At 40.9% G+C, this 24460-nt stretch overlaps 1 protein-coding gene across 7 annotated transcripts in view; it reads left to right on the top strand.

Moving 5' to 3' along the window:
* TLR5 (toll like receptor 5) overlaps positions 1 to 19876 on the top strand; it is a 29769-nt gene extending 9893 nt beyond the window's left edge. Inside the window, exons 1-3 of one of the 7 annotated variants that reach the window (XM_068676075.1) lie at positions 5722 to 6061; positions 10855 to 10954; positions 14155 to 19876. In XM_068676075.1, coding sequence (XP_068532176.1) covers positions 5974 to 6061; positions 10855 to 10954; positions 14155 to 16738 — 2772 coding nt within the window. In that variant the 5' untranslated portion in view covers positions 5722 to 5973 and the 3' untranslated portion in view covers positions 16739 to 19876. The other 6 variants (XM_068676081.1, XM_068676080.1, XM_068676079.1 and 3 more) reach the window with 6 other exon arrangements.
* Positions 19877 to 24460: the final 4584 nt, after the last annotated feature.

Below are 24460 nucleotides of genomic sequence, written 5' to 3'. Positions count from 1 at the left end.
AACATGATTTCTGAGGTGATGGTTGCTTCATAAGCAGTGAGTCAGAGCCTCTACTCAGCCTCTGTAGCATCCTTCATTTCCTTAGGCAGCACTTTCCATGGCAGGAACAGGTGTAGATAAGAGCAGTACTTTAGGGCCTTTGCTGATAGCACAAAATGAGCAGAAACTGCTGCCACATCAAAACAGATAGGAAAAATCCAAGAAAAGGCCATACAAATGTGAAAAACGTTTCATATCAAACAGAGTGGACTCTCAGGTGTGGAGGCAGTCAGAAGTGATGGGACATCTGCTGAAGTACCTCCCATTCTAACACCTTTCTCCAGTTATTCCTGTCCAATAACCTCTTGTCAGCATAAAAACAGCTTGGTTAAAACAGGCACCATGTGAGGAGGAATGAGGGGAAGAAAAACTGCTATGTTTTTCTTTGCTGGCAGGTAAGACCCCTGACAATGCCATTATCTGCTGTGGGACAGGAAGCTGGTTGTAGGTCACTCTCCAGAGAGGGCTGTGGTGCCACCATGGCAGGTCCTGCTACCTACACATCTTCACAATCTATACATTTCTTAACATAGAGTGCAACATACCCACCCTTCCTTCCCTGCCTGACTCTCCTGTAAGGCTTGTAGCCCTCTATTCCAATGTTCCAGCTGTGTGATTCATACCACCACATTTCCATGACAGCAATTAGATCCTAATTTTCTAATTGCACCGTGGCTTCCAATTCCTCCTGCTTGTTTCCCCTGCTGCATGCAGGGGAAAACAATGTAGAGGCACTTCAGCTGGGCTATGGGCATCTCCGCCTTTTTAGAGAAGTCCTTCCTAATTCCTATAGGATGATTCACAGGTGTTTCCCTGCTGTTTTTCAAAGTATTGGCATTCAGGTGTTTTTCTGAATCATTTATCGGTGCATTCCCTTCCCTGCTGAGTTTAAAGCCCTGCTAGTGAGAAAGCCAGCTTGCTGCCCAAAAAGTCCTTGTCCTTCTTGAATCTATGTGGATCACTTCCTGTTGATTCTTAGTAGAAATGTGAGCTAGTGTCAAGACTTCAGATTATTATTCTGATGCCTGCAGACATCATTCCGTGTGAAAAAAATGCTTTGGCCCTTTTATCTAGGATATGATGTACTTTGCTAAAAACCACTTTGAAGATCCTGGAAAGAACAGTGTTCCTGGAAGTGTAAAAAGTGATTTCCTGTGCTTTTTCTGATGCTCTCCTTAGCCCTTGTGTTTTTGAATGGCACATCATGACATGTGGCAATTCAGCTGTCATTTTCACATTTGGAAAAGCAGTCAGAACGGAGCAATGCAGCCATCCCAGTTGAATATGCTGAAGTTAAATGATAGATGTCTTGAGTGCAAGAGGATTCACAAGGCTTTCTTGGAGGTGCCAACTTTTAAATCCTAGTTACATGCAGAAACTTGGCATATTGTCAGCATGTGCAATTTTCAATTTCATGGGACATTTCTTTTGGTGTTAGCAGTGGATTTTGTTTTACCTTTATGTTCCCTTTTTGTTAACACTGCAGGAATTATTTTTGGGCCTCTCACTTTAACAGCTGTTTTACCTGATGCTGCATGCACTGTGTGATTCCTGGGGCATTTCTGTGGGTAGAGACCAGAGCTTGCATGATCATGTGCATATGTACGCTCACATACAAACGCTGGATAATTCAGTAACAGAAAAGTCATCACAGACCAATTTAGTACAGTCACAAAGTCTGACAGGCATTTAGATTAGTATAAAAACAGCTTTTATATTATACATTTATTTATTTATTTGTTTATTGCAGAAAAGGGGGAACAGGATAATGTCTGGCTGGCAGGCATTGCCTGAATGAAGGTCTCCTATTCTGTGTGGCCAGAGGTGGAAGTTACAGCTACATCTGTCTGGCCTGGCAGCAGTGCTCAGAATAGGGATGTGCCCTGTACAACTGTGGAGGTCAGACCATGTGGGCTGTATAGTTTGCAGGCTAGACACTACATTTTTCCTCTTACAATCTACACAGACCTTTGAGAGCATCAGGTGGCAGAATCGTTTTCAAATCACTATCCTTTTCTATCGTTTTTGTGCTATTTTTCAGAATTCAAAGCATGGTAAGCACACCTCCGAGCTGTTTTACCAAGATCTGACCATACTAGTTTAAACAGATAAAACTTTGGTCTGCTTCCACTTTTCAACGTGTGTTAAAATGAAAATACCCGAATTTTTAAGCTAAAGTGTAATATGTTGAATTATTATAATGTCATGACTGGTAGAGCACTTTTATAAATCGATCAAACTTTATTGGCCTTTCCTTTTTCTTCTTTGCTTATATTAACATAGTCATACTTGGGATTGAACTCAGTGGTAGCCAAGACTATAAAGGCACATAAATACAAAAACCTTCTTCTCTGAAGTCTTCAGTCTCACTAAGAATGGAACTCACCAACATCAGATCAAAATCAGTGATACCTACAACTGAAAAAAAGCATTTGTAGGGGCTCATTTTGGATCCTTCTGTATGCACAAATGGAGCATAATTATCTTTCTACATGTAGAAATGTATCTTGTCTTATTCTATCCATTCTGTGGATAAACTGTTCAGTTCACTGCTTTGATAAAAGCTTTCTAAAACACTTTAATAATTTCCCAAATACTCAAAACAGCCCACGCTTTGGCTTTTTTTTTTCTTTAAAAAAAAAAAAAAAAAAAAAAAGCTGGAGGTTTACTAAGATCACAGAGTTGGCTGTTTGTTGTGAAATCCAGGTGGAAGACAAAAATCAAATAATTCTTGGTATTTAACATGATAATCCTAACTGAGACTCATAAGGCAAAGAGGCTTAATCTAATTATCTATGCAAGGTATGTAAATGCGAGTATCCAGAAATAACGACTTTATTACAGTGTTGATCTTGTGTGGGTGGAAGACTGCTTTAGAAGAAACCTGTGGGAAATGATCATGTATTTCACCTGCATATTATACATTAGAGGAGAGCCCAGAGGTACAATAAGAAATACATTTGATAAGAGTCTTACACATAAGAAATCACTAATTTAATGCATTAATCACTGGAGTACAATTATAGACCTTAATTTAGAAGGCATTAGTCATTCACCGTACATAACCTTCTGTGGCTCTTAGAATTTCATTGCCTGACTTCATTACAATTGGCAAATGTCGTTTGCATAACCAGCACACAGAAGGGCCACATTTTTTCAGTATTAGATCCACTCCATTAAATTTAAGGGAGAACACCTCTGGATCTTACTTCAATACAGTTTAAAACACAGTTGCTGTTTAGGATGGCTTATAAAGATTGTACACTATTAATACATTTTATTAGCATGTTGAACCCGGAGTGGTATACACTGGAAATGTTACAAGCACAACCACAGAAGACATCATAGTTGGTAATAAACCATAACAATAAACAACCTATTGACCTGTTGAAGTCCTTACCAAAATATGAAACAAACGTCTATTTGTTACAAAATCTGTTAAAGCTTTTACTGGATTTCATAAATGAACTTTCATATAAGGTATTTTCCTGAAATTACTAATATCCTTAAAATTAAGTATCTCAGTACTTAAGGTCAAGAAGTTGCAACTATCTAGGACACAGTGAAATTTTGTAAGTAATTACTTGTATTTTTGGTGTTTTCATGTGCACAGTGGAGAGAACATCTTTTCTTTTTACATCTTTCCTAATCCGTTATGGTGCCAATGGGATCTCAGTCAGAGAGTTCAGAAGTGTCTGACTTGAGCTCAGCAGAACTGCAGGCAGTGGTATTTGCACATAAACCTGCCTACTAGGCATCTAGCTCACCACGTGTATGTGGCTTGCATAACACAAAGGAGGAGCTGGAAACGTATCCATACATAGATACAGCAGCAGAAAGACAATTTTTGTTTTAGCTTCAACCATTTCTTGCAAGCATCTGAACAATATGACATGGTTGTGTAGGTGTTCCTTTTGTCAACAAAACACAACACCTTCATCTGTATCATTACGAATTTCATTCCTCTACGGATGAAGGCATTTAAAGATGTCAGCACAGAGCTATGGAAAATACGGTGTGTGTTGGGGGGGGGGGAGGGGTGGGAAGGGGACTATGAGAAAGTAACAGGCTGCTTTAACAGACAATTTAGCTGTTTCTTTACTCTGACTTATACAGGCATAGGAGCTGAATATACTGGCATCTTTTACACAGTCGTGTGATTTACACATTTTAAACTCTGAGTTTTTTAATAATAGGATCAGAAGGATTTAATCCAGAAGCAAGATTTCACTTGTAACAATAGTCTGTGAACATAGTTCAGTGATAAATCCAAGTCAATGCATCAACCTAAAAATGTCCTAGGTTGGATTTTCAACCAAACCTTGGCAAGAACTTTCACAAAGTGAAAAATTTGTGACTACTTGTTAGCAGGAACTGACTGTACAACAAACAGCACTGAATACTATGCCACTATGCGAGAAGCTTCTGTGCTGAAACGTACAAAATATATTAAATAAAAGATGCTCAAAGACTACACATCCAAGCTACAGCAAGGCAATGATAAGCAAAGTATCCACACAAGAAACAGGGTGAGGTATGTGCAAACATGACTAAATCCTGTCACTGGGTCTTACTGTCACCACCTGCAAAGAAATGTTGTGGTGGCTGGCTGGGTAGACAAGAGACTTAACTACATCCTTACTGCCTTTTCCTGTTAATTACGGCATAGATCAGTACTGAAAATACACAGAACTTCAGGCACCCAGTTCCATCTATACAATTATGAGAGAGAAAAGTAGGACTGAATAGAAAATTAGCATTATGTATTTTGGCATAAGTATCTCAACCATTTCCTCACACTGAAAATTTGCACAAAACAGATGCTTTTTTAATATCCCATGTGATCTGACAGAATTTCATAGGACTTTTCCTAAACTGATTTATTTGGCTTTGTCTGATTCCCTGTGTTTCATTTAAATTATTCCAAGTTTAGCAAAATTACTTATCTCCAGAGACACAAGTCCTGTTTTCAGTGGCCTTTGAGCTATTGCTTCAGTGCCTGGGTGTGTTGCAGTCTCTCACCTGATTTAACAAGTAGAATAGATCACAGGCAACCAAAGAGCTGCACTGATTAAATTAAAATATGTATATGTATTATTACTCATAAGTACCCAATACAAAAGTGACATAAATATTAGAAATAGTGAGTAAAAACGAACAAACGAAAAAGAGCAGCAAGAAGACAGGCACTTTGGTATAATTTCTGGCCCAATCAATTCCACATAAAGCAGAACAGCTTCGTCTGTACAGAGGGAGAACTTCCTATCTAGATACCCTATGATCTGATGGGACATCATGGCACATCAGGGACAGAAGCAGCATTCAGATCCTAGTAGAAGAGAGGCTCTGGAAGGAGTGAGGTAGTCATGGAGTGTAGGTGTAGGCGAGGAGTACTATGACTTGCTGGAAGCTGTGTGTGTAGGCTGTCTTAGACATTCATCTCTAAAACAGGTTTAGAGTTGTGCAAACCCCAACAGAGGTGAGACTCGTTTAATTTAACAGGTGAATCTTAAGACATGACCCTTGGTTCCACACTTCTAACTATCGAGATTAGGTCATGCTTTGGTTAACGTGATGTAATGTGTATATCCACTGTTTTAGGAACCTATTTCTCCCATGCAATGCAACTAAATCCCCAGCTCACAGCTGCGGGTATGGCCAGGCAGCAGTGTGCTAAAAAGTTAGTTGGCTGGGCCAGTGAAAAACTTAAGAAACAAGCACTTTTACAAAGAGCATCAATTTCCAGATGTCTTTAAGTGAAAAATAAAAACTTAAATTACTGCGTATCTAAATAAGTAATAAAAACGCCATTTCTTTTTTTAGACCTCTTTTCATTCCTGTTGTTTGCATTCCTCTTCACGAATTACCGTAACAGGCGCATAAATCAGCTTCGTGTAAAGCAATGAAGGAGGCAGAACAGGCTGACCGTCGGAAATGGGCGAAGCCTGCGAGCAGAGGGTCAGCGGCTTGCAGCAGGCTTTGCTTGGAGGCAGCGCACATCGCAGGGCAAGCAGTGCTGGAGGTAAGAGACGGGGCTGTGGGGGTCCTTCTACCGGCAGATCAGCTGGAACAGCTCAGGCACCAAGCAGCTTGCGCTGTGTAGACTGAGGTGAGGCGGTGGGATCGCCTTTTATGCATGAAACTGCTGCTTCGGAAGAAGCCGGGCGAAGCCGGATCCCCTTCCCGACACCTAGCGGCCGCCCGCAGGAAGCCAGTCGGGACTCCCACCCTTGGACCTAATTCACCTGCCGGTGCTTAATTCCTCCCGGCTTCTCCTGGATGTCTTTCTCCTCTCTTTTGGGTTTCGACACCCCCGGCCCCCGCTGCTGCTGCCCTGCCAGTGCTGGGCACGGCCGGCGCTGGGCTCCCGGCTCTGCCCCTGCTCGCAGCCCCCGCCGTGCCCGGGACGGGACGGAGGAGGTGGAGGTGGAGGTGGAGGTGGAGGTGAGTGGGGGCAGCTGGGGGCCGCGGGGGTCCTCTCTAGGGGAGGCTCAGCCGCAGGCAGGGGGGCGCCGAGCAGAGCCGAGCCGGGCGCCCAGCTCGGAGCCCCCTTCTGCAGCGCTTTGATGCACACCTCTAGCTGTGGCTGTCCAAAATGAGGCAGTGGCTGCCGATTTGGTTTAAAATGCGATCGATGCTCAGCTGTCACCGCACACTGTGTGTACGCTCCGTGCCTTATTGCTAGGAGTATTCAGCCAGGGCATGGGAGAGTTCACGCAGCTCTGTCCTCTGCCTGAGGACGGCTGCCTTCCTTCCTCCTGACTGGCAACAGGCTTTTTGCCATTCTCCGGCTTCTTTTTTAAGCTATGTCATTGTGCAAGAACTTCCAGAAGCTGATTGAGACAGGAAGAAGCAGAAACTAGCTTACATGTAACAGGAAGGGCAAGAAAAGTCTCCAGGCCTTCTGGGTGAGCATTTGTGTCGTCAGGCTGTGCGAAATGTGCTGAGGTCGGATCTCTTCCCCCCTTCCCTCGGCCTCTGTGCAGAGCATCCCCCCCATTAGACAGAAACATGTCTTCAATGAATCTTGGATGTTATTCACTGAGGTGTAAGAGCAGTAACAGAAGAGGAGGAGAGTGCCTCCGGATGAAACTAACCAGTGCTCACAGTTAATAGGTAGGTATTTGTACTACAGGAAGGGTTGGTGGTGCGGTGTATGATTTGAGATTTGAGTTAGCTCCACCGATGAGTTGGAGCTAACTCAAATCTATTCTAATCTAAGACCTATTGCAAAGAAATTCAGAGGTATCATTTCAACATCCCAATTCCAGGAAAGAGGGGAGGAGGTTTTTAACTTCACTGAAATGCTGGGCAGAGCAGTTGTCTGCCTCTCAAGACGGTCGTGGTTCTTTTGTCACTGGCCATTTGCAGCTTGTTATCTTTCGGTTGCTTTTTTAAAACATAGTTGCGAAAGCAAAAATCTTTGTTATCTGCTATCAACACCTGTCTCCACACTCTTCTAAAACTTCCTTAATAAATACTCCGTCCAGATTGGGTCCCAGGAGTGACAGAGTGGCTACTGTGCCATTTCCCTTCCAAGTGGCCATTTAGTCATGTTTGCTGACTTCAGCTACTTACTGCTGTTTTATGCTTGGCCACAATTTCATTGGCGTGACAGTGCTGCTTGGCTTTATAAAAAGATTAGTTTTGTAGATAAGGCTATACCAAATTCTGCTTGTGATCCTAGGATTTAGTCTGAATGCTGCTTCTCCATTCACTGCCCCTTCCCCAAGGTTTTCTGTCAATTCTCTGAAAGCTGGCCTCCTGTAAGTTTAAAATTGCAACCTCCAACTCAGCTGTCATTCCTGATAGTTACTTCCTATGATCTCTTTGATGTTTTCCAGGAGAGAGTTTTAAATTTGGCTGCTTCTAATTATCCTGCAAGCGTGCACACACACACACACACACACACACACACACACACACACACACACACAAAACAAAACAAAAAAAAGAAAAGAAAGAAAAAGGCCCTTTTGTCCCTGAGCTAAATCCTCTGTGTGAGAAACACAGCCCAAAACAGTAGCTACTTTTCTTGGTTTCTCAAGGGAAACGCTGCTTCACTGGAGTGGCTTCTAGTCTAGACCCGGCAGCTATCACATGTTAACTTTCAAAGAAAAAGAAGTCAAGATGGACTCAGGGTATGAGACAAGAATTCTTGAGCACAAGCACTTTGTGCAAGTGAGCAAGCGTCCCTGCTGGGAAGCAACCATAGCAGTGAGTTGAAAAAACAGGAATCTTCACTGTCCTCATTGCAGCCTTGAGAAGTTCATTTCTTTGCAACCTGGAAGAGAGTAAGAAGCCTTGCTGGTCCTCTTCTCAAGGCTATTTGAGGCTCTCTCTGCCTTCGTCATCCCCCATCAGACACGGTGACAGAGCAGCCTGGGCTGCCTGGGGTTGACAGATGGGCCAGTGCCCAGCACTGGGTCCCTTCGCTGCAATAACCACCCAGCTGGCTGCTCAAGCACAGAAAAGCAGGCTGCCTCTGCTCAGGAGGGAGACACTCAAAACAGCTCCAGAAGCTGGAGTCTGGGGCTGCAGCACCCCCTCTTCTGTCTATCTGGTTTGCTCCTGTCCCCCAGAGAAATGGAGCAGAGCATGCTTTAGTCTGTATGTTCAATTTTTTCCCCTGTCCTTCTGGAGACCACATTGTTTTAAAGAACTGTAATAGCAGAAGAAGAATAGAGGAATCACGCTCTCTGAAGTGTGCATGCCTGCATCTCATCATATAATCTGAGGAGGTATCAAAATGAATCTAAATGATGAATAGGATCTAGATAATTACATCCAATATGTAGCTTCTGATTACCCAAACCAGTGGCTGGTTTTTATGGCCCTTCTGCTCTGTCAGATCACATAATGCCTTCTTGCCTTAGGTCCCCCACCTGTGAAAAGAACTGTCTCAGTACTCACTTGCCTTATAATATGCTCTCTGATTTTAAGTTGGAAAATGCTGTATTTGAGTTTAGTGTCCTAGCAGCTTAAGGGAGAGGCTCAGGGGCTTCAAAGGTGCACATTCATTAATCATCTAATGAATTATTTTTTTTTTAGGTTGTAATTGACTAGACAGGTCCCATATGTAGGGTTTGTTTACATTGCACAGTTTTTATGCGCACAAATGCATATATTGGGATGGCTTAGAGCCTGGACAAAAGCTTGGGGATTTATTTATTTATTTTTGTTTCAGTGGGTAGATTTGATCTAATTGGATAACAGCAACGATACATATTTTCACAGTACCAGTTGTCCTTTATCTGGTCAATCTAAGAACAAAGGCTTACTGGTTTTTATTTTTTAAGATCTCTATTATGGCCTAGGTAAGTATTGTACACAAACTCCTTTTCAGCAGGCTTACCATGAGATTAAAAGAAAGAGGGTGCTCTTTGAAGGTCTTTTGAAGGTTCTGAGAAATTTTACCAATTAAAAAATACAGATAGTCCTTCACATTTAGTATGTATAACCAGTCTCTTAGAAAGATGTCCGTAAGTGTCGCCATGAGTGAAGAAAATCATGTAAGAATATTAGATAAGGATATTTAACTTGTTCTGCACTTCTCTGAGAAGCAGAAATGACTCTCTTTGTGGAATTGTGGCATGACTGGATACAGAGGTATAACAGAACAGAGAGGCTCTTTCATTTGTATGGCAGGAAGGGACCAGGAATTGAAGAATGAGATTGGGAAAAGCAAATTTTTCTGTTCACGTGAACTTAGTAGCATACAGGCAGCCAAGTCCCCCAAAATCTGATCCAAAAGGCCTTTTCTTCAGCTAGTCAACCTGCACAGCACCACCATGTCCTTCTGCTACTCCCGGTACGTGCAGCCATTGCACAGGTGCATCTCAGGGTGAGGAGCCTTGCACAGCAGTTACAGACCCTCTGGAGACCGATGTGAAAAGACAACAGCTTTATATCCTTGGGGGAGCCTTCATGGAGCACTTTATTGGTACCCTTATTATATATACACAACACTCACCTGTCATCCAGTGGCCTACAGAAAATGGCCTAGATGTTTTTGTGAAAGTTAGCATGAGCAAACAATTTGCATCCTTCTTGTGTGTGTGTGTGCGTGCAGTTAAATAAAAATTTACCAGCTTTACCTCTGTCTAGTCTTTATCTGCTGACCACATCCCACAGACCTAAATTACGAGTATTCTTGGTCACAAGACTTCATCTGTATAGAATTACTTCAGACAGTCTGTTCTTGTGGTGGGCAACACAACTCCTCTCACTGACTGAGTCATCATCTAGGGAAATCCTCCATAGGAGGATATCAGGGTCACTGCAATGAGTTACTGAAAAAAATCTTAAACTCTTTAAAGCTTGTTGTTAATTGTATCAAACAGTTCTCTAGAGCCTGTCCAGTTAGCCAGCACTTCTGATGTTTTGTTCCCCAAAAGCTCTGGCTGAAAATGCAAAACTATTTAGGTCAGCTGATTATTTTCATGAGTACACGAGTGCCGATCAGTTGAGCCAGCTTGTGCTGGTTCATATTTGACCTAGGTTATGTGGCAGAAACAGGAGGTGCTGCTGAGGAGAGTAAGCATGCTACTAAAAGCTGTGCAAAACCACTTCGGAGACTGAAATTTTCCTTTCGTATCACTTTTTAAATAGCAAGTGAACATTCTCAGCCATCAACAAGGAGAAAAATAGGGTACGTAACCCATTCTTTATTTATGTAGACTCAATGCATTTTTGCTGGGGACAGGGAAGGGGAAATGGCGAGTGCTTTGCAACTCTCCATGGAATAGCTTTTATTTTAACTTCTTCCTGACTTCTGTACATGAAAAAGTTGACAGTCTTAGTTCCTCTTTTCAGCTATACTGCAGGCCCTGCTCACTGACCGCTTCTGTCGATGTCCTAAGATGTACACAGCTGTGCTGAGAAGGACAGGCAGCACTACAACATCCACTCTCAGGTACTGTCAATTCCCTTCCTTTTTTGCTGTGCTAGGGAAGGTTTCTGGGTGATTTAAAACCATGGTAACAAAAATTAGTTTTTTTTTAAAAAGGTAGTGCAATGTTATAAGTCAGTTCCAGACTACTCTAAGCAGCTGAATCTGCCTTCACTGATCCAGATGCACACTTCCTAGGGAGTCCAAGACACAAACTACAATATTTGCATTCTGTGTGCATTTGCTTGCTGCTTTTAGATCTAGATTCACCTTGTATTGTAAAAGTTCTTTTCATTGCTTAGAAACTTACCTGCTAAGGACTTTCCACCCCCAAAGCATTTGCTGTGTTTTTTCTTCCTCTTCCTCCTGCTACTTTTCTCTTTCCCCTTTACTGCTTACCCCTTCTGACATCACTGAAGTAGAAAGAAACAAAACCCCACATGCAGAGCTCTTGTTCTCTAAACTTCATTGCTCCATTTTTCAATAACAAATTAAGCATTTATACAATCCTTCATCTCCAGGAACATGCATATAACTGAATGGGATGATGGCCATTTTGTAGGAAAAATACTCTTCCCAAAAGGTTGTAGGTACTAATGTACCTATATTATTGCTATTAAAGTACCTAATGGTGAAGGGTTGTACAAAGTACTAGATAGGGAGATTCTATTAAATTAAAAATTGTTGCTGTCTTCACAAGCACAGTAACAGGCATTATGCTGCTAGCATCCTGCTCTTCCTCATGAAGAGCCCAGATCTGTGGGGAAAAAGTAGTAGCCTTTGCAGAAAACATTGAGGGAGCAAACAGTTTACAAATGAAACCTTCCTTGTCACCAAACCTGAGCTGAGGTGAAGTATTAGGACTGTTAAGAGACTGATAGAGATTTTTAACTTACAATAACATAGAGAAGCAGATAAAATGTAAAAGCAGAGGTGGTTAAAAATATTTTACCTTTTTTTATAATTATTTTCTGATAGTAAAAATCAAGATAGATTTTTTAATTTAAAAATAATAAACAATGTGTTCTCATAGCTCCACTCTAAACTTTTTGAGCTTTTTCTTGTGGTAAGTTGGTATACATTTATATTAAATGTTGACTTCCAAAGTACTTTCTATCTGTCATCAGTTTTGCTAATGTTATGACTTTGCCAAAACTCAAAACAAAACAACACAAACAAACAAAACAAAACAAACAAACAAAACAAAACAAACAAACAAACAAAAAAGCTATAGCATTTGAGCAGATACCTGGAATGGAATTTAAACATCTGTAAAATAATGATCTGCTTGCTATATGTTTAGCTGTGTCTTCTTTTAATAACCTACAATATCTTGTAGGAACTTAAATATTATGGAGTTGGCTATTTATAATGTCCCCTTTCAACAATGCATGTTAAGTCAAAAAAGAGGATAAAAAGTATAATTATTTTGTAGTATTATGGATAATTTCCCATAGATGCAGTTAAAATCTCTTAAAATAATTTTGATACTTATTGCCTACAATTTGCTTTTATTTGGAGCAAATCCTAAATATTTGCTGAGACGAAATGAGAATGAAATTTGAATGCCAGAACTTTGGAATTTAGCACTCTATCCTCACCATCTATCATCATCTCTTTCACAATCAAGAACAAGGTCTTGACTCAAACCACAAAACTGTCTTAAAAACTGACAAGATAAAAACATGAAATACAAAGTTGTAGGGTGTGTATTTCCCACTTGAAATTTGAGCCCTTAAGGTGGAAATTTACGGACTCATCTTAGTCATCGTAATGGTGAGATGCTTGCAAGTTCAAATTTCAGTATAACTTGATGACTTTGAAACCATCAACAAAAAATGTTAGGTTCTGTGAGATTGTGTCAAAGTTAATGAGATTTAACTGTACTATTATAACCTTGTAATTCTTATTTGTGGCGTCTATAAAAATGGCTAGGTCTTTCCTTTGGTATTTGAAATGTGAATATCAAACTGGTTTCTACCGACATACTTCCTCATTTCCTAGAAGTCTGTGCACTTGGTATGACAGAAACAAGCATAAGATGTTTTTAGTTCAAGTTTTAAATTCTGCACAGCGTTCTGTACTTGTGCTTTAAAGAATCAGTGTGCTTAAATCATAATAATAATTAATGGGATTTACCTCTTTTCAATTACTGGGTAAAAGCCCAACTCTCTTTCCCCATCTTACATTGGATTGTCAGTCAGTAAATCAGTTCAAATAATGCTGTTTAAAAAGGAGAGGCAGATGGTTGCAACCTTAGCTAACATTGTTTGTTTTGTTTTGTTTTTTAACTACAGTACACAAACAACTACTTTAGTGCTAATAATTTGATTTATTTTGTAACATGCTCAACAAAAAAGACTTTCCTTTCTTTGAAGAGATTTATGTCTGAGAGAGACAGGCCGACAGATGGTATAACGCATGGAAAATCCAGTGTGTGAATAAATTAATAAACGTATTCACCATCGGGTTTCATAAATTATGTTATGTACCTTTTTGCAATAACTTAGCAATTTAAAGTTCAGCAAATGCATTTTTTCACATCTTGCAGCACTGTTTTCAGACTGCCACATTTTTCTTTTCCTTCACTGTTAGCCTTGCACCTGCCTATTCTAAAACTATTTTACCACTCTTTCAAGAACAATTTCACATTGCAGGGTTAATCTCAGAGTTACGGAGCCCCAAATGAAGTTCCCCTTTTAGGAACTTCATGGCTGTTAGGCACTACTGTGTTAGAGCAACCTACACTCCAGATAGCATCATTGTCCTCACAAGGAGAGAGCTGAGGGAGAGGGCAGCACTGGCCTGCCCTGTTCTGATGACTGGACTAGGCATTTATACTTTAGTAATCCAAACTGTTTAAACCTGTTTGGATCACCAATTAAGGAATTAAGCTAATATACCAGTGTTGTCACTTTCATGATGCAAATTAAATTGCTAGACCAAGACATTGTTACTTAACTATTGGGGTTTTGGTGCTGACCTTAAGATACAGATCAGGAGAATTACTTTTCATATCAGAGGTGCTCGTGTCTCTTTAGGATCCGTTTTCTGAGACTATCAGATGATGCTTATTAGACTTCAAAGAAAGGATAAATCCAAATCACTAGTAATTTTTAGCATGACATTAGTCTTCTATTCTACTATTAAAAACCTGTTATACAACTTATTGCAGATAGTCAGTAGCAGAATTAATGCTTACTATTTTCACTTCTTTCATACAGATTCATGATGTTACATCAACAGCTAGTACTTGTTTTTGGAATATCACTAGCTAGAGATATATTTGCACCTAGATGTTATTCAGAAGCCCAAGTTGCCATGTATAATTCGTGCAACCTCACAGCTATTCCACCTGTGCCAAAGAACACCATGAAGTTTTTGCTAAATTTCAACTATATCAGAGAAGTGAATGCATTTTCATTTCCACTGCTGGAGCATTTGTTGCACTTGGAAATTGGAAGCCAATATGTCTCACCTGTTATCATAGGAAAAGAAGCTTTCAGGAACCTGCCAAACCTCCGTGTCTTAGACTTAGGACAAAATGAGATTCTTCAGCTGGATCTTGATGCTTTTGTGGGCTTGACAAGTTTGACTGAACTCCGGCTGTTTCACAACAACCTTGGAGCTTCCATCCTGGAGGAGCGTTACTTTCAAGATTTGATCTCATTAGAAAAATTGCATCTTTCAGGAAACCAAATAACAAAACTTCAGCCTCATTCCTTGTTTTATAATCTAACAGTCTTGAAAAGTGTGAACCTGGAATTCAATGACATATCCAAACTGTGTGAAAGCAATCTTACCAGCTTCCAAGGAAAACACTTTTCATTTTTTAGCCTCCATGATACTTATTTGTATAAGATTAATGAAACCGTCTGGGCCAAATGCCCAAATCCTTTCAGAAACATTACCTTTAACTTACTGGACGTTAGTCATAATGGCTGGAGCACAGAGAGAGTCCAGCATTTCTGTACAGCCATTAAAGGGACTCCAATCAATACTTTAAGTTTTAGCTTTCATACAATGGGCTCAGGATTTGGATACAATAACTTAAAAAACCCAGATGATGATACATTTACAGGGCTAGCAAAAAGTGATCTTCGTGTGCTTGATATTTCCAATGGTTACATTTTCTCTCTCAATTCATTAACCTTTAAAAGCCTTGGTAATCTGGAATCACTAAACCTTTTCAGAAACAAGGTGAATCAGATCCAAAGGCAAGCATTTTTTGGCTTGGGAAAATTAATGTTTCTCAATCTCTCAAGTAATCTTTTAGGTGAGTTGTATGATTATACTTTTGAGGGGTTACATAGTGTAATATACATTGATTTGCAGCAAAACCATATTGGCATGATTGGTCAAAAATCATTCAGTAAATTAGTAAATCTGAAAGGAATCAATCTGAGAGACAACGCCATTAAAAAACTCCCTTCCCTTCCACGTCTGACATATGCCTTTTTAGGTGAAAATAAGTTAATGTCTGTATCTGACACAGCAATAGCTGCCACGTATCTTGAATTAGAAAGAAATTGGTTGGCAGATCTGGGTGACCTGTATGTTATTTTCCAAGTTCCAGGTGTGCAGTATATCTTCTTAAAACAGAATCGCTTCTCTTACTGTGAGAAAAGTGTTACTGTTACAGAAAATAATCAGTTAATTTTTATGGATCTAGGAGAAAACATGTTACAGCTTGTGTGGGAGAGAGGTTCATGTCTGGATGTGTTCAGGCCACTGTCCAAACTTCAGGTTCTACTTCTGAACAACAACTACCTTAATGCTCTTCCACAGGGAATTTTTAGTGGCCTAATATCTCTAGAAGGACTTAATTTGGCTTCCAACCTCTTGTCTCATCTCTCTCCTGGGATTTTTCCAAAAAGCCTAAGACACCTAAACTTGTCTGGAAACCAGCTTTTTTCCCCTGAGCCTGAAGTCTTTATGTCTTTGAGAACTCTGGATATAACACATAACAGCTATGTCTGTGATTGTACTTTAAAGAGCCTACTAGTGTGGCTAAATGAAACCAATGTAACTCTAGCTGGCTCACAGTTTGACAGGTACTGTGTGTACCCACCTATGTTGGCAGGGGAACCACTATCATTTCTGACACATGATTGCGATGAAGATGAACTCCAGCAGACACTCAGATTCTCAGTATTCATCTTCACGTCCACCACCCTTCTAATGTTTTCAATGGCAGTCATCATTTTTACTCGCTGTCGTGGGATTTGTTTTGTCTGGTATAAAACTATCACAAAACAATTGATAGACAGACATCCACCAGCAGCAGGTACAAGTGAATACAAGTATGATGCATATTTGTGCTACAGCAAAAATGATTTTGAATGGGTCCAGAATTCTTTGCTAAAGCGCCTGGATTCACAGTATTTTGATAAAAACAGATTTACCTTGTGCTTTGAGGAACGAGATTTCATGCCTGGGGAAGAACATATCAACAATATTCGTGATGCCATTTGGAACAGCAGAAAAACAATTTGCATTGTGACCAGACAGTTTCTCAAAGATGGGTGGTGTGTGGAAGCCTTTAATTTTGCCCAGAGCAGGTACTTTAGTGATCTGAAAGATGTCCTCATTATGGTAGTAGTTGGGTCACTTTCTCAGTATCAACTGATGAAGCACAAACCAATTCGAATCTATTTACAAAGGAGTCAATATCTGCGATGGCCTGAAGATTATCAAGATATAGAATGGTTTTTAAATAACCTTTCTTACCAAATTCTGAAGGAAAAAAAAGTGCAAAGGAATGTCGATGGTATAGAGCTGCAGACTGTAGCGACACTCTCACATTGACAGTGTATGGGTTGTGGCTTTCCAGATGCCCTCTTTCTAGCTGTGCCAGGGCAGGAAGAAACAGAAGCTTTGCTTCGTTCTTCCATGAAGAAGCAGGTAGAAACAAAACTGTTTCAGTTTTAATCCTACTAAATGTAGAAACAACTTGAAAGCAACCAGCAAATACAAGGAAGTGCAATTATTTTATGGACTATGGCACCCATTTTCAGACAAATTAATGAATCACAAATGCCTCACATTTCTCACATTTTGGATGCTTAGTTTCAAACAACTTAATACTATTTACAGACTGCTACATACTTACAGGTCTCTGTTTCAGTGAGAGGAGGAAGCCCATTTTTTTTTTCCCCCTAAAAAAAGAGTCCATTATACTGTACATGACCCGCGTATGTTTTCATGTATAGCCTAATGTGATCATTGGTTTATTGATTACTTGCTCCTGTGCTTTCTCAACTCAGTAAGTTTTCATGCCCTATTTCAAAGTAGCATTAGTGTTTTACACCTTTATGCTTTAAATTGGTGATGCACAGATCTTATTTATTTGTTCTCTATTAAATTATCCACAGCTTCTCAACTGCAATGTACAACTTAAGAATTTCATTCATCCCCTTCCCCTCCACAACTTCTGTTTGGTGGTAAAACTACAGTCATTGGGCTACTTCATTTGCTGCTGTTTCAGTCTGGCACTTTCTCAGTTGAGCTGCCTCCAGCCCTGCAGAGAGAAATGAGCATCACCTACAGATCTGAAGCAAGCCTGGAAAACCAAACAAACCATCTTGAAAAACAAACAAGAAACTACCTCAGCAGCCATGGGGGCTGTACACCAGTCATATGGCCAATAGTACAGTATCTGCTAGGCAGTTTTCACATTCTGTGGGTGGAAAATGAAGATAACTTTTTTGTGTCATTTGGGTTTTTCTCTGTACATCCTGTGTCCTGATCAACTCTAAGATTTTTTTTTTTTTTCTGGTTCTTATTGAAATGTTTTTTCTGGAATCATAATTGTCTATTTACCCTCTAAATATTTTATCACTGTTTTGCTCAGGTGTGTATCTTCAGGAGGTTGCTCAGGATCATTTTAATAAAAGTCTGAGCTGTCACTAATGTGGTGTAACCTCAGCAAGCAGCTGAAGTATCCCACAGCCACTCGCTAACTCTCCCCAGGTGGGTTGGGGATGAGAATTGGAAAGGTACAAATGTGATACTCATGGGTTGAAACAAAGCCCCCTGAAAAAGCAAAAGCCACATACACAAGCAAAATAAAACAAAACAAGAATTTATTTGCTACATCCTATCAGCAGGCAGGTGTTCAGCCACTTCCAGGAAGTGGGCTTATCACGCCTGACAGTTTCTGGGGAAAACAAATGTCATCACTCCAAATGTCCCATTCTTACTCCTTTACCCCAGCTTTTGTTGCTGAACATAATATGGTGAGCCTCACCTCTGTACCTGGCAAGATCATGGCACAGATCCTCCTGGAAGCAGTGTCAAGGCACATGCAAGACAAAGAGGTGATCCGAGACAGTCAGCATGGCTTCATCAAGGGCAAATCCTGCCTGACCAATCTGGCGGCTTTCTACAATGGAGTGACTGCATCAGTTGTCAAGGGAAGACTGACTGATGTCATCTACCAGGACTTCTCTAAAGCCTTTGGCACAGTCCCACCTGACATCCTGGTCTCCAAATTGGAGAGAGAAGGATTTGATGAGTGGACCATTCAGTGGATAAGGAGTTGGCTTGAGGGTCGCACTCAGAAGTGTTGGTCAATGGCTCTGTGTCCAGGTGGAGGTTGGTGACAAGTGATGTCCCTCAGGGGTCTGCCTGGGGACTGGTACTGTTCAATAGATGGTGGGATCGAGTGCAGCAAATTTGTAGATGACACCAAGCTGAGTGGTGCAATTGATACCAAAGAAGGAAGGGATGTGATCCAAAGAGACCTGGACAAGCTTGAGGTTTGGGCCCATGTGAACCAAGTTAAACAAGTCCAAGTGAAAAGGTGCTGCACCTGGGATGGGGCAATCTCAGGCATGAGCACAGACTGGGAGAAGAAGTCACTGAGAGCAGCCCTGCAGAGAAGGACTTGAGGGTTCTGGTGGATGAAAAGCTCGACATGAGCCAGCAGTGTGTGCTTGCAGCCCAGGGATTCATGCCAGCTGCATCCTGGGCTGCATCAACAGAGGAGTGGCCAGAAGGTTGAGGGAGGTGATTGTGCCCCTCTGCTCTGCCCTTGTGAGGCCCCACCTGGAGTGCTGCATCCAGGTCTGGGGCCTGCAATGCAAGAAGGATGTGGGGCTGTTAGAGGAGGATCCAGAGGAGGGCCACAAAGATGGTCAGAGGGCTAGAGCACCTCTCCTATGAAGAAAGGCTGAGAGAGCTGGGGGTGTTCAGCCTACAGAAGAGAAGGCTCTGAGGTGACTTCATTGTAACCTTTCAGTACTTAAAGGGGGCTTATAAAAAAGATGGAGAGTGATTCTTAGCTCAAACAGATAATGAGAGGACAAGGGAGAATAATTCCAAACTAAAAGAAGAGAGATTTAGATTAGATATTAGGAAGAAATTCTATACTCAGAGGGTGGTGAGGCCCTGGCACAGGTTGCCCAGAGAAGCTGTGAATGCCCCATCCCTGGAGGTGCTCAAGGCCAAGCTGGATGGGGCTTTGGTCAACCTGGTCTAGTGGGAGGTGTCCCTGCACATGGCAGGGGGTTTGGAACTGGATAATCTTTGAGGTCCTTTCCCGCCCAAGCCTTTCTGTGATTCTATGATCATATTGTATGGGATGTGTCTTTGGCCAGTTTGGGCCAGCTGTCCTGGCTGCATGCCCTCCTGTCTCCTTGTGCACCCCCAGCCTCCTCACTGGCAGGGCAGCAGGAGTAGAAAAGTTCTCGGCTCTGTGCAAGCACTGCTCTGCAACAACTAAAAACATCAGTGTGTTATCACCGCTATTTTCATCGAAAATTGAAAGCACAGCATCATACAAGCCTCTTCAAAGAAAATTAACTCTATCCAAGCCAAAACAATGACAATTGTGCACTGTTATAAAACCTGCACCCAGTTTTTTTGATTGTGACACAGTCTTTGAAGGTATTGTTCGTCTGATTTTATACATGTGTTCAATAAAGGCTTACCAAAACAAGTTCAGTACGGGTTGGGTGAATTTTTCACTGTAGCGAAGAAGCAGGAATGGACTGGTTTATAAACTGGCTGTCTTGATCTTAGCTGCAAACAAATAGTACCATCTTAACTATTTTCACAGAAGCAATAAAGTACAATATGCTTCATGAGAACGCAGCTCTTCAACTAACAAAGTGCCTGTGACTGATATAATTTACTCTCAATGTAATAATATGCATGATTTCTATTGATACAACTGCTACAGCAAAATATTACTTTTTTCTCAATCGGTGTAGTCATTCAGGAACAGAAAAGGGCTAAACTTTGGGAAAATTTCCTGTTCGCATGGGGCAGGGGGATTAGGAAAAGGGACGGGACTGTGCTTTTGAAGCCCTGGGTGTCGCTGTTGGCTTGGGTAACAGCTCAGGCTGTCCTAAACTCCTCCTGCCTCCGGTCCTCTGCAGCTGCTGACATTATTAGGGGCGAAATGCTGCGGCACAAAGTCAGAAAAAGAACTGGCAGCCCCGGCTTCCCAGAGACCCCGTGGGCTGTAACGAAAGCCACCACTCCGTGCATTTCTTACAGGTCTCTGAAAGCATCCAACTTTTTCTATTTTCCCCAGCCAGTGCAAATATTTAAAGACATTCTCTTCAGTCAGAGGTTATATATATATATTCAATAAAAGCTACCAAGCTACTGACAGCCAAAGCAGGAATCAATCTGTACAATCAAGATCACGTGCAGGTCTAGGTGATGGATCTGTATACAGTGTAAGAGATGGGAATTTTAAAAGCATGTTTAAGAAATTATATTTGAATGACTGTCACAAAACTTTTTTAGGTCAAGTGTTAACTGAGAGCCCTCTCCAGTAAGGACCTTATTGTGTACTTACCAGGCACTCCTATCACTTCAGGTACTTAAAACGTATTTCAGCTAACCTATGTATGCAGGAACTAAAGCCAAGATGGCTTTAACAAAGTCTTTGCTTTTTTGTTTGAAATGCTACTCTCTACTGCTTATGGCACTGGTGGAAGGTGGCTAGATCAAACTCGCATTTACTTCAGTCTTCTGACTTTTTACATAAAGGTAATGAAACCTTCGGATGAAATTTCATTGTTCTGCCCCTTACCTCCATATGATATATATACCATTTTGGAAGCATAAAGAAAGTAAAACTGTGTTAGGAGCAGCTGGGAAAACATCCTTATACCACAGAGGCATCTTAGAAACATGAGTAGCACAGCCTCCATCTGCTCCTTGCAAATTCTAGTGCAAGGGATTGGCAAAAGGAAGTAAAGAGATTTTTGGAGAACATGCTACTGAACCGTTCCTGATTGTGGAATGGTTGATAGGCATATGAATAATTCCAGTGTGAAATTTTCAAGAAATCTGAAATAACTTCGTTTTTTACTCACTGTGAAACCACCCCAAGCCTGAGACACTCAGAACAAATGCAGTCGTCCCAGCTGGTACAGTCTGTCCTATCCAATGAAAAAAATGACTTCAAATAGATCATAGGACTTCAATCACCACTGCTGTGGAATCACCTCCTCTTAAATGACAAAGCCTGGGGAATTGTCAAGAAAGGGCTTGTGCAGACTTTGTACTGCTCTGCTCAGCAGGAATCACAAAGGTGTCCTGTACAAAAATGGAGAATGACTATGTTTGATGAATTAATGTCATGCATTGAGCCTCAACCTCATAGCTATTGCTCAGATTCCCTTAAGGCTCACCGGGAACATTACTGCTCTATTAGAATTTTATGGCTCTTTAGTTAAGGATACTCTCATTGGTTTTATTCACCTTCCCCAGTGAAAGACATTAACTTGTTGTTGGAGAGTGTCCAGAATAGAGTGTGAAGTGTGACACTGGCTCTAAAATAAGCTATTAGGATGGAAGCTGGTGAATTTATTCGCAGTAGGAACACATGGAATATTCAGACAGTGACTTAGTGCCACATGCTATCAGCTGAGATATTTGATAGTAAGACCCTGCTTCAACCATTGCAACATGTATTATAAACATTAACTGGGGAAGCAGTCAATGCAGTGGATCAAGAGTTATAGCTAGCAAACTTGTCAGAGTCCAGTGAAGCCAGGCTTCTGCTTCCCTTCCCATCCAATATGCACACTAGGCTTACCAAAGTATTGTCCAGTTATATTTACTAATCCCACTTGCTAATCCCTCCTCAGACACTGTTCAGCATGCTGCTGGAGCTATCACCTTGTTCATTTACGGTTAGCATCCATTGTTGCTCCCACCCCAACAGCTGTACAGTAGCTGTGGAGAATGCTACTACAGATAAGACTAGAAGAGAATTCATTCTCTTGAGTGGGACACTCATCCTTACGTTGCTCAGAATCACACTGCCTTTCTTTTTCTTGGGCAATATCATTAACTCAGCTCATTTTTTGACTTCTGAGTCTCTCTGAGCATTACAGCTCTCCTACTTCCCACTGCCAGAGACCATCTGGGTTTCAGATTATTGTACACCACTTTCTCAATTTCATGTGGTACTGATTGTTTTACAATGGCTTTAACATGTTCTCTTCTCACTGGAACTGTGAATTTCAGCAGTCCAGTTAAATCACAAAGCAAGACCCATACATGGCAAAATACTTAGAGATGAGGAGCAATACACAAGTGAGTGGCAGGAGTGGGAGGAGAAAACACTGCAAGTGGAGCAGAAGCGGCACATGTGAATCTGGCAGATCACCAAAGTTAGGAAGGGCACATATAGCAGTCTAAGCATCTTGCCATTAAAAAGGTACTTCCATTCCATGGAAAGTGGAAACTTGAAGCAAGCAAAGATAAGACAAGGAACAAAATCTCTTTATCATGAAACTTTGTATCAGGAAGTGTATTGATAGAACAAGGAATAATGATTTTAAACTAAAAGAGGGTAGGTTTTAGATTAGACATTAGGAAGAAATTCTTTATTCATAGAGTGGTGAGGTACTGGAACAGTTTGCCCAGAGAAGCTGTTTGTGCCGCATCCTTGAGGAACTCAAGGTCAGGTTGGATGTGGCTGTGGGCAACCTGACCTACTAGATGGTGTCCCTGCCTATGGCAGAAGGATTGGGACTAGATGATCTTTGAGGTCTCTTCTAACCCAAACCATTCTATGGTCCTATGATAAGATCCATCTTTAGGGTCTGGGAATCCAAACCTGATTAACCAGAATTCTCATACAACAAGCAGATTGAGTGGAATTAGCACTAGCACTAGCTATATTTGCAAGGTTTCTTTGCACTATATATTGCTGCCAACAACAAGCATGCAGTTATATGAGTTATATGAGTCTGATATTCAAAACAAAAGAAAACAAAACACCACAGGTTAGAAAACAATTATAAATGTCTGGTATTTGACCCTACAAGACCACATTTTAACACTTTTTCTATGATAATGAGGTGGAAATTCATGTAGTCATGAATACAAGAACTAATGCTTTTAGAAATTACTCAAGTACTTCAGGACCTCCATTTAAATGGGAAGTGTGAGAAAATTAATCAGACTTTGATTAATGAACAGCTTAAGGAAGGTGGTGAAGATGACACAGGCTGGGCTTTCCAGATCAATCTTGGCCTCGACTGCAACTAAAAGACCTGAAAAAGTGACAATATGAAAGCTTCAGAGACAAACTTAAAACAGTAGTTCTTACAAGGTCTCTGATGGTGGCTATTTCATTAGGCTGTTTGTCGGTCTCCAAGAAGGTAGCTGTGGGATGACAAACAGGTTGTTCTGCTTCTGGGTACAAGCACTTTTGCACATGCATCTTTTAGTTACCTGTTTTCTGTTTTGTCCCTTGTAAAGATAAGCTGAGCATCTTGGTCTTTAGTTTCACTGTGCTGCTCCTGGCAGCCATCTGGATTCCACACAGAGGAGCAGAACTGCAGACGCTGTTCAACCAGTATCTCTTTCAACAAAATGAAGTTGCAAAAGCAAAGTTTAGGAGCTGAGATTTACCCAGAAGGCCACTGTGAGCACAGACACAAACCACAGAGAACACTCAATGCCAAGCAAGTACCAGAAATATTAAATTTAGCCTTGTTAGTCAACCATGTATTGTATCTGTAGGCATTACTGTTGGGCCAATACAACTCCTCTCTGATTCTCTCTTGCTGTTTGCACAGAGATTGACAGGAGGATTCGCTTCCCTTTCTAACTTTGCCTTTGCTTTCTGAATTGTGTACATACAGATGCCAAAAATAAATCTACATTTCCTTTCCTGATATGCAAAAGTCAGTATATAGGTGTGACATGAATTATTTTGCAACGCAAAGACTATCAACTGTCTATTCATAGCAGACGATGTTTGTTTCAGACATGCGGTTTTCCTTCCTTTAAGATAGCCTATTGTTTGTCTTTTCCATTTGTATTAAAAATAAAATCTTTGAAAGCTGCAAGTAAGAGAGAAAAATGTATTCCTTTTGAAACTAACAATTCTCCAAACAGGAAGGTTAGTTTTTCCTGTTTAGACATGATGTTCAAAGAAAGGAAATCAGGATATTCAATGATAATAATAATTACATGGTATGTAAATATCAGTAAATACCAAAAGAGGTTTCACTCTATTTAGTGTCTCAAATGCTACAGTGCTGTTTAGAG

The sequence above is a fragment of the Anas acuta genome, chromosome 3 (assembly GCF_963932015.1).
Source record: "Anas acuta chromosome 3, bAnaAcu1.1, whole genome shotgun sequence".
Classification (NCBI taxonomy): domain Eukaryota; kingdom Metazoa; phylum Chordata; class Aves; order Anseriformes; family Anatidae; genus Anas; species Anas acuta.
This window is presented reverse-complemented; position numbering and strand designations above follow the sequence as displayed.